Source organism: Salvelinus namaycush, chromosome 27 (assembly GCF_016432855.1).
Source record: "Salvelinus namaycush isolate Seneca chromosome 27, SaNama_1.0, whole genome shotgun sequence".
Classification (NCBI taxonomy): domain Eukaryota; kingdom Metazoa; phylum Chordata; class Actinopteri; order Salmoniformes; family Salmonidae; genus Salvelinus; species Salvelinus namaycush.
In genome coordinates this window covers 12,237,237-12,250,188 of record NC_052333.1, presented here as the reverse complement: position 1 = coordinate 12,250,188, position 12,952 = coordinate 12,237,237, and the positions used below count along the sequence as shown (strand labels likewise).

The following is a 12,952-nucleotide window of genomic DNA, read 5'->3' as shown; positions in this document are numbered from 1 at the left end:
GATGGGATGGAGGGATGAGGGGATGGGGATGAGGGGATGGGGTTGGGGATGAGGGGATGGGGATGAGGGGATGGGGTTGGGGATGGAGGGATGGGGGGATGGGGATGGGGGTTGGGGATGGAGGGATGAGGGGATGGGGGTTGGGGATGGAGGGATGAGGGGATGGGATGGAGGGATGAGGGGATGGGGATGAGGGGATGAGGGGATGGGGTTGGGGATAGAGGGATGGGGATGAGGGGATGGAGGGATGAGGGGATGGGGGTTGGGGATGGAGGGATGAGGGGATGGACTAGAGGGATGAGGGGATGGGGGTTGGGGTTAGAGGGGGGGTTGGGGATGGAGGGGGGGTTGGGGATAGAGGGGGGGTTGGGGATGGAGGGGGGGTTGGGGATGGAGGGATGTGGGGTTGGGGATGGAGGGATGAGGGGATGGGGGAGGGATATTCATTTTGAGTGGAAGTTTGAGTGGAAGAGCTGATTTGATTGACAGACTGCCGGGGGAAACTTTGGCGACTCATTCAATTACAGAGCAGAGTGGGGCGTCATTTAATATTCACAAGAGGAAGTGAGGGAATTTTGGGTAGAAATCTGAGAACAGTATTAGACTAGGTGATTAATCAGAGAAGGATAGGGGGGCCGCAGTGTGTGTGTGTGTGTGTGTGTGTGTGTGTGTGTGTGTGTGTGTGTGTGTGTGTGTGTGTGTGTGTGTGTGTGTGTGTGTGTGTGTGTGTGTGTGTGTGTGTGTGTGTGTGTCAGGGGCGGCAGGGGCGCCTTGAGAGTTATTTAAGATACTCTTCAAAGAGGGTTTCAGACTTTTTCGAAAGATCTGGCTCATTAGGGATTGAAAGGTCATCAAAATCATTGAGGTCAGGGGTCACGCTGTTCATTACAGCCAAGGTCAAAGTGCGACCTGTACCTGTGCTGCCTTCATTATTCCCCAGGTCATAGTTAACTAATGTGCTTCACTGGGCTCTTGCTCCCACCTTGTCACACACAAAGGCTTAGTGTGCCAGGTGCTCCCAGAGCCTACAAGTCAATAATGGATTTTAACACTGAATAGAGACCTCTTTCTCTTTCTCCATCTCCCCCTCCCTCCTCACTCTCTCTCAATTCAGTTTCAATTTAAGGGGCTTTATTGGCATGGGAAACATATGTTTACGTTGCCAAAGCAAGTGAAATATGAACAGTAAACACTACATTCACAGAAGTTCCAGAAGATTACAGATATTTCAAATGTCATATTATATCTATGTATAGTGTTGTAATGTAGGCAAATAGTTAAAGTACAGAAGGGAAAATCAATAAACATAAATACGGGTTGTATTTACAATGGTGTTTGTTCTTCACTGGTTGCCCTTTTCTTGTGGCAACAGGTCACACATCTTGCTGCTGTGATTGCACACTGTGGTATTTCACCCAGTAGATATGGGAGTTTATCAAAATTGGATTTGTTTTTCGAATTCTTTGTGTATCTGTGTAATCTGAGGGAAATATGTGTCTCTAATATGGTCATACATTGGGCAGGAGGTTAGGAAGTACAGCTCAGTTTCCACCTCATTTTGGAGGGCAGTGTGCAAATAGCCTGTCTTCTCTTGAGAGACAGGTCAGCCTTTGGCGGCCTTTCTCAATAGCAAGGCTATGCTCACTAAGTCTGTACATAGTCAAAGATTTCCTTAATTTTGGGTCAGTCACAGTGGTGAGGTATTCTGAAACGGTGTACTCTCTGTTTCGGGCCAAATAGCATTCTAGTTTGCTCAGTTGTTTTGTAAATTCTTTCCAATGTGTCAAGTAATTATATTTTTATTTTCTCATGATTTGGTTGGGTCTAATTGTGTTGCTGTCCTGGGGCTCTGTGGGGTCTGTTTGTGATTGTGAACAGAGCCCCAGGCCCAGCTTGCTTAGGGGACTCTTCTCCAGGTTCATCTCTCTGTAGGTGATGGCTTTGTTATGGAAGGTTTGGGAATCGCTTCCTTTTAGGTGGTTGTAATTTCTTTTCTGGATTTTGATAATTAGTGGGTATCGGCCTAATTCTGCTCTGCATGCATTATTTGGTGTTTTACGTTGTACACAGGGGATATTTTTGCAGAATTCTGCATGCAGAGTCTCAATTTGGTGTTTTTCCCATTTTGTGAATTCTTGGTTGGTGAGCGGACGCCAGACCTCACAACCATAAAGAGCAATGGGTTCTATAACTGATTCAAGTATTTTTAGCCAAATCCTAATTGGTATGTCAAATGTTATGTTCCTTTTGATGGCATAGAAGGCACTTCTTGCCTTGTCTCTCAGATCATTCACAGCTTTGTGGAAGTTACCTGTGGCGCTGATGTTTAGGCCGAGATATGTATCGTTTTTTGTGTGCTCTAGGGCAACGGTGTCTAGATGGATTTTTTTAAATGTGTGGTCCTGGTCTCTCTCTCTCTCTCTGAGTGTCTGTGTATAAGAAGGTTGTGGAACCTTATTCAATTATATCTAAATATATATTGCTCAGCATTTTTCCCAGAGTATGTAACATTAAGTGCAGGCTTAAGTTCTGTCAACCGTGGCAGCACAGAACCCTGAGAGAACCTTGAGTTCTGTCAACCGTGGCAGCACAGAACACTGAGAGAACCTTGAGTTCTGTCAGCCGTGGCAGCACAGAACCCTGAGAGAACCTTGAGGTCTGTCAGCCGTGGCAGCACAGAACACTGAGAGAACCTTGAGTTCTGTCAGCCGTGGCAGCACAGAACCCTGAGAGAACCTTGAGTTCTGTCAGCCGTGGCAGCACAGAACCCTGAGAGAACCTTGAGTTCTGTCAGCCGTGGCAGCACAGAACCCTGAGAGAACCTTGAGTTCTGTCAGCCGTGGCAGCACAGAACACTGAGAGAACCTTGAGTTCTGTCAACCGTGGCAGCACAGAACCCTGAGAGAACCTTGAGTTCTGTCAGCTGTGGCAGCACAGAACCCTGAGAGAACCTTGAGTTCTGTCAGCCGTGGCAGCACAGAACCCTGAGAGAACCTTGAGTTCTGTCAGCCGTGGCAGCACAGAACCCTGAGAGAACCTTGAGTTCTGTCAGCCGTGGCAGCACAGAACCCTGAGAGAACTTTAGCTATTATAAAAATAGAACCTTCTTCACTGAGGTGGCTGTTTGGCTGTCACACATTACAATGGAATCCTGCCCAAATGGCACCCTATTCCCTATGGGCCCTGCTCAAAAGTAATGAACTATGTAGGGAAAAGGGTGCAATTTGGGATGCAGCTCTGGTCTCATTGGTGCTGTCTGTTCCAGACAGTCCTTTAGTTACAGCAATCCTCTGTTCTCTCAATTCCATAGCATCCAGATTCATCAGTAGAACAAGGTGTCCCCAAAATGTATTTGATTGTGTGACTCCAAGCACAAGTGATGTTGCTTGTCTGTCTGTAAAATAACATGAATGCACAGTGAATGTTGTTTGTCTGTCTGTAAAATAACATGAATGCACAGTGAATGTTGTTTGTCTGTCTGTAAAATAGCATGAATGCACAGTGAATGTTGTTTGTCTGTCTGTAAAATAACATGAATGCACAGTGAATGTTGTTTGAATCTCCAATGAGTGTTCTCTGTCTTATATGCTCTTTCTTTCTTTTTCCTCTCTCTCTCTCTCTCTAGTCAGAGGGGAGAGGCAACGGACGAGTGATCCAGTACTATCCATCCATCATCGAGAACCAGGTGCAGGAGGAAGAGGATGAGGAAGATGAGCTGGTGTCTGTGTCTCCAGAATCGGAGCGGAACATCGTTCTGTACCCCAGAGTGGTGTCATCTGGGAAGTCTCCACTAGGTAGAGCTGAGATGGAGAGAGAGTTGCACAGTGGCAGAGAAGTAACACATCAGAACACTAGGAAACTGAGGAAGAAGATCAAGATCCACCAGACAGCTCTCACCACGCTAGACCGCTCCAACCTCAGCCCTAGGTAACAGCTAATACTATCCTGCATTTTATTGACTCATCAATCACAAAATGACATCAGTTGATCTGTCTATCAGTCCGCCTGTCTAATCTGTCACTTTCTCTCCCTTTCCTCCCCCTCTCTCTTGCTCTCCCTCCCTCCCTCTCTCTCTGTCCCTCACTCCCTTCTTCCCTCTGGCGCTCACTCCCTCTGCTTCTCTCTCTCTCTCTCTCTCTCTCTCTCGGTCTCTGCCTCTCTTTCTCTCTTTCCAGGGTTGTGGACGGTACAGAAGACAATGAAGGTACAGAGACGTCTCCACTGTTCTCCTTCTCTCCTAGTCGAGCCTGTCCAGTCAGCGGTTCAGGGAGCGCACCAGCCACATCTACAGGTCTCCACAACCATAACCACAACCACAATCACATCTACAGGTCTCCACAACCATAAGCACAACCACAATCACATCTACAGTTCTCCACAACCATAACCACAACCACAATCACACCTACAGGTCTCTACAACCATAACCACAACCACAATCACATCTACAGGTCTCCACAACCATAACCACAACCACAATCACATCTACAGGTCTCTACCACCATAACCATAACCACAATCACAACCACAATCACAGCTACAATCACAATCACGAGTTGTAATTACAGTTTTTTACAATTACTTTGGCACTAATTTCAGAACCTTGATGTCATTTTTCAAAACTCTAGACACAAAACTCACAACCGATGATCATAATGCACATTTTTCAAAACTCTAACACTTTTTCCAATTGCTTGGATACAATACACATAAAGCTAAGATCATTTGTTCATTGAACTAAAATCACCTGTTCAAAATGGCACAACTTAACATCAAAGTATTACCATTTCAAAATGCAATTCACACATTACATCTGAAATGACTGTCTATTCATTTCATTACAATGATCTAACTATCAACTGATACAACTGCTCAAAATGATGAGTAACTGTTGCATTACTCTTAATGCATAGTTTTATGGAAACTGACAAACAATATTCCATGTTTAGATCATGAAAGTTTCAGGATAACGAGATCCATTGACATCAATTACCGTGAAACATGAACCAATTGGACTACATTATCTATGGATGTAATATTTCATCATCATTCTTTATCACTTTTCCAGACCATGTTTTCAGATTTGACATTACTGTATACTCACTTTATTAGGTACACCTATCTAGTGCTGGGTAGGACCCCCTTTTGCCTGCACAACAGCCTGAATTATTTACGGTGTTGTACGTTAAGAGATGCCATTCTGCACACCACTGTTTTAAACAGCTGTTATTTGAGCATGTGTGGCCTTTCTGTCAGCTTGAATGAGTCTGGACATTCTCCTCTGACCTCTTTCATTAACAAGGTTTTGTTGCCCACAGAACTGCCGCTCACTGAATGTGTTTTGTTTATCACACCATTCTCTGTAAACTCTAGAGACTGTAGTGCGTAAAAATCCCAGGAAGGCAGCTGTTTCTGAGATGCTGGAATCACCATGTGTGGCATCAACAATCATACCACGGTCAAAGTTGCTTAGATTACTCATCTTGCCCGTTCTAATGTTTGGTCGAACAACATCTAAAGCTCTCTACTCTATATACTCTATATATTGAGTTGCAGGCAGCCACATGATTCGCTGTTCGAATGTAACCTTCCTTGAAGAGCTAAATCAGCTCTGTAGAGCTGATGGCATGACCTATGTCATTGTGTGGGATAATGTCAGGTTCCACCATGCTCAAATGGTTTCAGGCCCATCCACAATTTAACACCCTGTACTTACCCCCATACTCTCCTTTCCTTAACCCGATTGAGGAATTTTCCTCCACATGGAGGTGGAAGGTATATGATAGGCGCCCTCACGACCAAGCCACCCTTCTCCAGGCCATGGATGACGCATGCAATGACATCACGGCAGACCAGTGTCAGGCCTGGATTCGCCATGCCCGAAGATTCTTCCCAAGATGTTTGGCTAATGAAAACATCCATTGGATGAGAACCTGTGGCCAAATCCACAAGACAGTGTTGATGGAAATATAGAAGTACAGTAATCAATCTTTTGTTTTGCTTTTTACAGTAAGCCAGGTAAGGAACACTGCAGTTGACCTTTAACTGTTGTTTATTTTTTTGTAGCTAATTATTTTAGCTTTGATTCAAAGAACCTATGTTGTGATTTTATTGTATTTCATCAATACATTTCATATTTTGTTCAAGGATTCCACTGTGTCTGTAGTATTCTCTCTACTAGTCCATTGACAGTGATGTATTTACGTGTAGAAGCATAATGAAACATGTATCACATATTTTGTACTACAATATTTAATGATTGTACGAACAACTACACAGTGAAACTATCGGTATCTTGTGTGTGGGTGATCTAAATGAATGTTCCTATGGTATTCCATGATAAATTAGTTATTTGAACCAATGATTCTGCAAGTGCGAGGTCTCTTTAAAGACATGAATGCACAATGCAATGTTTTGAACATTAGACAGCCTGTATTACAAGTGATGACCGTTTTGAGTTTTGTGTCTAGAGTTTTGAAAAATGACCACAAGGTTCTGAAATTAGTGCCAAAGTGATTGTTAAAAACTGTAACAGTAACAGCTTCACCAATTCACTGTTTGTTTGTGTGAATATTTGTGACTCTTTCTAAATGGTGTTGCAGATATTCTCCAGATCAGCACGGCAGAGTCAGCAGCTAAAGCTGAGGAGACCTGGGGACAACTACGACACCTAGACCAGGAGGTACAGTACGCTGTGTGAGTGTGTGAGTGTGTGAGTGAGTGACTGCGTGTGTGTGTGTGTGTGTGTGTGTGTGTGTGTGTGTGTGTGTGTGTGTGTGTGTGTGTGTGTGTGTGTGCGTGTGCGTGTGCGTGTGCGTGTGCGTGCGTGTGGGCATGTGTGAGTATGTATGTGTGCGTCTATGCGTGTGTGTGAGGTTTTTGGCTAAAAGCAGCAGCATTAGTCAGGTGAGCTTCTGGCACTCAGGCACACAGCAGCCATATGGCCTTCTCAGGTGGTAGATGGATGGAGGGAGAGAACGAGGGAGGGAGAGAACGAAGGAGGTTGAGAGGTAGAACCGGAGGACAGGAAGAGAGTGCTCTTCAAACTCTTCTAGAGGACACAGATTGGAGCGGAACTGGGACCCGCCAAATGGTGTCAAGGCGAACGTTCTAGAACGTGTTGAACCTTAAGTGGAATCAGGAACCGACATGCTATGGTTCCCCTCTATGGAGGACCGCTTACATTGTAACACTTGAGAATGGACTGAACTGAAGTTAGCTAACCAGGAACAGGTGCTATTCCACAGGCTGTAGAATTAGCAGGCTGTAGCAACACTAAATAGAATGGGCTTTAGAGGGTTTCATAATTGTGTAATGTTCCATATTAGAACAAAATGTACACAGCGTCTCTGTGGTAGCTTATCCCATGGTTTTGATTGGCAGGTGGCTAAATTGGCATTAGACTTTTGGCAGGTGAAGCGGAGTGTGGGTCTCGCCCAGTGGTACATCGCTCCATCACCCTGGCCTGTGCTGATAGGGAGAGGAGAGGAGGGAGGGTGAGAGGCAGAGAGAGAGGGAGAGAAAAAGGGGTAATAGAGAAGGATGAATGGATAAAAGAGGATGAGGAGTGGGCAGAACCTTTTTTGCGCTCCCTCTCTCTCTCTCACCACCACCCTCCCATCTCTCTCTCTCTCTCTCTCTCTCTCTCTATCTCACCACCACCCTCCCATCTCTCTGTCTTGCTCTCTCTCCCCTTCCTTCCACACTCTCTCTCTCTCTCTTTCTCTCTCTCTCTGGGAGGACAGTGTTTGACAGGTTGTCTCTCAGTGTGGTTCCCGGTGGTAACTGTAATCCTTACCTGAGCCAGTCCACGATGGTCGCCACGGGACATGGACGAAGGGTACATTGATACATCAACCTGAGGAATGATGAACTCCTATTCAAATGCAATATTGTATATCATGTTGATCTCTATCTCAACCCTTACAAGCTCCTTACTGAATCTGCCGTGTTACAACTGCCCTCAATTATCTCCAAATCCAACTGTGGTAATATTAGCTACAGTACATGCCCTTTGACCTGTGAAATCTCACCTCTGACTTTCAAACAACCCTTAAGACTTGAGCTCCAGAGGGCTGTGGATGACGCATTAGTTTTGATGAACGAGGCCAAAATGTGTCCCCTGGTTCCTGAGACCATAATCAACACCTACCCAGGAGATCTGGAACAATGACAGCTTCCCGGAAACGTCCAAACAACCCGCAATGAAAGGCAGAACTATAGGAACAATGACTGATAATCACTGACATACAGCACATAGACCTGAATGTACACGCACGCACACCCACACACACACTGTTTGCCTCGTCCCTCCAGTAATGTAAAATGGAACAGAAATATCCTGGCAGCAGCAGTGGACTCCTGAGGATCTCTTTGTGTTGTTCTAATGGGAACCTATCTACGGCAGCTGTTAACTCACATTAGTAGCCTTTTGACTGTTGATTGTAACCCACTGAGAGTTGTGGTGATGTTAGTACTACTGACAATAAAGACAGAGAACTTGCTAAATGTACCATGGCACATTGCAGAGTCTGAGTATCTAACACAAGGTCAGATGTTCTGTCAGCACCCTTATGGTTAAGGTACTGTAAGGTTTGAATGTAAGGTAGTCTGACCCCCGATTTGTGTTTAAAGATAACTCTCTCTCTCTCTCTCTCTCTCTCTCTCTCTCTCTCTCTCTCTCTCTCTCTCTCTCTCTCTCTCTCTCTCTCTCTCTCTCTCTCTCTCTCTCTCTCTCTCTCTCTCTCTCTCTCTCTCTCTCTCTCTCTCTCTCTCTCTCTCTCTCTCTCTCTCTCTGAGGTGACAGGGCTGAAATTGCGTTGACAACGTAGCGGATTGGACTGTCCTGCTTCACTCAGCTCTTTAAAGAAAAATGTTTACACAGAACTTATACCACAGAGAGAGAGAGACGGAGAGAGAGTGGGAGAGGGAGAGAGAGACGGGGAGAGAGAGAGTCAGAGAGAAAGAGAGACAGAGGGGGGAAAGAGAGAGAGAGAGAGATTAATATTGTTGTTGTAGTTGTTGTTAATGGTAATCCCATGTCCACTACTACTGTTATTATTGCTGTTGGTCCCACCATTTATTTATATATAAATATATATATATTTTGTATATATATACATATATATTTGATTTTGATTTTTCGATATGTATACTTTGACAATGTAAGTAATAATGAACTTGCCATGTCAATAAAGTCAATTGAATTGAATTGAATTGAATTGAGAGAGAGAGAGAGAGAGAGAGAGAGAGAGAGAGAGAGAGAGAGAGAGAGAGAGAGAGAGAGAGAGAGAGAGAGAGAGAGAGAGAGAGAGAGAGAGAGAGAGAGAGAGAGAGAGAGAGAGAGAGAGAGAAAGGAGTGGGTGATTAGATTTGTCTCTTGAAGTACACCTGAGGTTTGGATTAGGTAACTGGTGATGTACAAGAGTTGACATGACTATATGGCTAAGAGTTGACATGACTATATGGCTAAGAGTTGACATGACTATATGGCTAAGAGTTGACATGACTATATGGCTAAGAGTTGACATGACTATATGGCTAAGTGTTGACATGACTATATGGCTAAGTGTTGACATGACTATATGGCTAAGAGTTGACTTGACTATATGGCTAAGAGTTGACATAACTATATGGCTAATTGTTGACATGACTATATGGCTAAGAGTTGACATGACTATATGGCTAATTGTTGACATGACTATATGGCTAAGAGTTGACATAACTATATGGCTAATTGTTGACATGACTATATGGCTAAGAGTTGACATGACTATATGGCTAAGAGTTGACTTGACTATATGGCTAAGAGTTGACATAACTATATGGCTAATTGTTGACATGACTATATGGCTAAGAGTTGACATGACTATATGGCTAATTGTTGACATGACTATATGGCTAAGAGTTGACATAACTATATGGCTAATTGTTGACATGACTATATGGCTAAGAGTTGACATGACTATATGGCTAATTGTTGACATGACTATATGGCTAAGAGTTGACATAACTATATGGCTAATTGTTGACATGACTATATGGCTAAGTGTTGACATGACTATATGGCTAAGAGTTGACATGACTATATGGCTAAGAGTTGACATACCTATATGGCTAAGAGTTGACATGACTATATGGCTAATTGTTGACATGACTATATGGCTAAGTGTTGACATGACTATATGGCTAAGAGTTGACATGACTATATGGCTAAGAGTTGACATGACTATATGGCTAAGTGTTGACATGACTATATGGCTAAGAGTTGACATGACTATATGGCTAAGAGTTGACATAACTATATGGCTAAGAGTTGACATGACTATATGGCTAAGTGTTGACATGACTATATGGCTAAGAGTTGACATGACTATATGGCTAAGAGTTGACATAACTATATGGCTAAGAGTTGACATGACTATATGGCTAAGAGTTGACATGACTATATGGCTAAGTGTTGACATGACTATATGGCTAAGAGTTGACATGACTATATGGCTAAGTGTTGACATGACTATATGGCTAAGAGTTGACATGACTATATGGCTAAGAGTTGACATGACTATATGGCTAAGAGTTGACATAACTATATGGCTAAGAGTTGACATGACTATATGGCTAAGAGTTGACATGACTATATGGCTAAGTGTTGACATGACTATATGGCTAAGAGTTGACATGACTATATGGCTAAGAGTTGACATGACTATATGGCTAAGTGTTGACATGACTATATGGCTAAGAGTTGACATGACTATATGGCTAAGAGTTAACATGACTATATGGCTAAGTGTTGACATGACTATATGGCTAAGAGTTGACATGACTATATGGCTAAGAGTTGACATGACTATATGGCTAAGAGTTGACATAACTATATGGCTAAGAGTTGACATGACTATATGGCTAAGAGTTGACATGACTATATGGCTAAGTGTTGACATGACTATATGGCTAAGAGTTGACATGACTATATGGCTAAGAGTTGACATGACTATATGGCTAAGAGTTGACATGACTATATGGCTAAGAGTTGACATGACTATATGGCTAAGTGTTGACATGACTATATGGCTAAAAGTTGACATGACTATATGGCTAAGTGTTGACATGACTATATGGCTAATTGTTGACTTGACTATATGGCTAAGAGTTGACATGACTATATGGCTAAGTGTTGACATGACTATATGGCTAATTGTTGACTTGACTATATGGCTAAGAGTTGACATGACTATATGGCTAAGTTATTGACATGACTATATGGCTAATTGTTGACATGACTATATGGCTAATTGTTGACATGACTATATGGCTAAGAGTTGACTTGACTATATGGCTAAGTGTTGACATGACTATATGGCTAAGAGTTGACTTGACTATATGGCTAAGTTAGTTTGTGCCGTCTAGTGCCAGTATGTCACGGTCATCAGTCAGTTCTCGATGTTTGCATTGGCTTAGCCTGTGTAGATGTATTTACATTCAGTGTCTGGTCCTGATGTGTCAAGTTTCATATGGGCAAAGGTCCAACACTTCTTGACTTGTCTCTTATTTTATCTGTGCGTAGCATGATCCCCTGTTGAATTGTGTCTAACATGTGGTGACTGCATGCGTGTTGATCTGTGTCTGGTTTTGTTAGTGGGGTGTCTAGCAGAATGAATACCTATGTATGCTTTGAGTGACAGAGCCAGCTGGCCTGCTGGCATGGTGCCCTTGCTGTGCCCTCTCTCTGTAGGACTACTACTGGCTGAATAGGACTAATCACCTCCAAGCCATCATTTTAATGACCAATTAGACCAGCATCATCATGCTAGGCCAGAATAGCAACCCAAAATTGCTGGCTGGAAATGACCAAATTAATATTGATGACCCGGAATGGTTGAATGGCAGTTTCACTGAGGGTGGCAGATTAAGGCTACATCCAGATTTTCCACCCTTCTCCCAAAGTGTGCACTTTAACACTCCCTGTCATGGTTTAAGCATTGGCTGGAAGGAGTTTCCACCCTTGTTAAATCCATTAGAAGGAATGTGCTCAGTGGTAGAGCTAAAATGTCTGACCCAAAATGCATCATTTGATTTTACTGAGCCCAAATGAATATGGATGACTGAGAGATGTACTGTATGCTCTTGTTTGTTCCTAGGTGAGTTCTCTGGGGAAGGAGGTGACAGAGCTGGGCCGAGTAATGAGGAGTATGGCTCAACTGATGGAGTCCTTCTTCTCCCTACCCCAACCCCTCTATCCTGCACACTGCGTACCTGGACACCATGCGTACCTGTCCCCCCCTTCGCCCCCACCCCACACCACCCCCCCACAGTCCTACCCCTCTCAGACTGAACCTCTCTGGGCAGACACCCCCCTCACGACCCTCTCTTCCTGCATCTCTCCACCCTTTGGCCTGGCCCAGCGGCATCCTGGGATGTTCCATGTGGATCCCGCCCTCACCGCCATTCCACACAGTCCCCAAGATCTCCACCCGGCCCCCTCCCGCCTCTCGCCTCCCTACCCCTCCTCCTTCTCCCTCACGGACACCTCCACAGAGCCCCTGTTGCCCTCTTCTCCTGGGACACCCCACTGTGAACGGGGAGGGGGCGCTGGGTCCTCCAGGTCGCGGGCACACAGTTTGGAGACCCCACAGCCACCTTGTGACAGGAGAGGAGGAGGAGGGGTCGTTGCGGTCACCCCTCAGAGCTCCAGAAGCCTGCCCCGCCCTGGAGGGAGCTACCAGCACATGGATTTATAGCAGACTGAACTGGACTAAAGAGATACTGTATTGTCTAAAGAGATACTGGACTAAAGAGATACTGTATTGTCTACAGAGATACTGGACTAAAGAGATACTGTATTGTCTAAATAGATACTGGACTAAAGAGATACTGTATTGTCTAAAGAGATACTGGACTAAAGAGATACTGTATTGACTAAAGAGATACTGGACTAAAGAGATACTGG

At 44.2% G+C, this 12,952-nt stretch overlaps 1 protein-coding gene across 1 annotated transcript in view; it reads left to right on the top strand.

Annotated features, from left to right (window-relative positions):
* The window catches only part of LOC120022035 (potassium voltage-gated channel subfamily H member 8-like), a 74,911-nt gene extending 62,168 nt beyond the window's left edge, over window positions 1-12,743 (top strand). The window contains exons 13-16 of the mRNA XM_038965832.1: window positions 3,626-3,927; window positions 4,176-4,204; window positions 6,603-6,682; window positions 12,144-12,743. Coding sequence (XP_038821760.1) covers window positions 3,626-3,927; window positions 4,176-4,204; window positions 6,603-6,682; window positions 12,144-12,743 — 1,011 coding nt within the window. The remainder of the gene's footprint in view (window positions 1-3,625; window positions 3,928-4,175; window positions 4,205-6,602; window positions 6,683-12,143) is intronic.
* The last annotated feature ends 209 nt before the right edge of the window (window positions 12,744-12,952 follow it).